This window comes from Suricata suricatta, chromosome 12, assembly GCF_006229205.1.
Source record: "Suricata suricatta isolate VVHF042 chromosome 12, meerkat_22Aug2017_6uvM2_HiC, whole genome shotgun sequence".
In the NCBI taxonomy this organism is placed as follows: domain Eukaryota; kingdom Metazoa; phylum Chordata; class Mammalia; order Carnivora; family Herpestidae; genus Suricata; species Suricata suricatta.
In genome coordinates, this window is record NC_043711.1 from 8,723,511 (window position 1) to 8,724,454 (window position 944).

General features: G+C 61.7%; 1 protein-coding gene across 1 annotated transcript in view; it reads right to left on the reverse strand.

Moving 5' to 3' along the window:
* Positions 1–725: 725 nt before the first annotated feature.
* Positions 726–944, reverse strand: part of LYL1 (LYL1 basic helix-loop-helix family member) — a 3,616-nt gene continuing 3,397 nt past the window's right edge. Inside the window, exon 5 of the mRNA XM_029916599.1 lies at positions 726–772. Coding sequence (XP_029772459.1) covers positions 726–772 — 47 coding nt within the window. The remainder of the gene's footprint in view (positions 773–944) is intronic.

A 944-nucleotide genomic window follows, 5' to 3' on the forward strand; every position in this document is an offset into this window, starting at 1 on the left:
AAAAGATCAAAAAGGAAAAGGACGAGAGAAAATTATTTTTAAGATAATTCAACATAAAAACCCTGGTGCTTCTTACATTATAAAGTACGTTTAAAAAAACCCACAAACTATTATACATAAGTTTATGAATCAATTAAATATCCTGCACTTGTTAGGAACACGCATATCCCTTCTTTGTTGAGTTTAACGGAACGGGACAGCGGCATACGCCCGGCGGCTGGGCTGCTCTGGCCGCGGGTCTCCCCGGGCGCCCCCTCCCCAGGGCCCAGCGCCCCCTCCTCGCCCCATCCCCGTCCGGGCACGGGGGCGCGGCGGGGGGGTCCCCAGCCCCTCCCCCGCAGAGGTCAATGCCAACGAACAAACGTCCCCTCCCCCCTCCCTCTCCCTCTCCGCCCCGAGCGCCCTTCTTTGAGCCAGACGCCAACTTGACCCTCACCAGCATTATCAGGAGCGCGCTCAGCAAGTTGGTAGTTACCCTCCCTTGTCCCCGGCGCCCCCTAACTCAACATCATTCCTCCGACCCCTACCCCTAGCCCCGTCACCCACCGGGGAGCACGAGGAAGGCTCGAAGCTCCAGGACAGGACCAGCCAAGCTGACAGGTCGATTCGCCCAGGCCCGCGCCCGCACGCACGCACGCACACGGCCCCGCACACAGCCCCACCCCCGCCCTGCAACCAGCCCCGTCGACTGCCTTACACACCCGCCCCCGCGCTGGCCGGCCGACCTAGTGCCTTGTTCTCACCCCCGTGCTGGCGGAGCGGACGCCGCGCTCTGGGTCCCAGAGGGGCCGGGTGGCTCAGACGACCCACCATTTCCTCACCCCGACCGTGCTGAACGGACCCCCCCCCACATGAGAGAAAATAAAGGAGCAATAAAGTCACGAGAAATTTCGTCCCCCAATCGAGAGCCCGAGGGGCACCCCAGCCCCGCCTCTGCTCCCCCC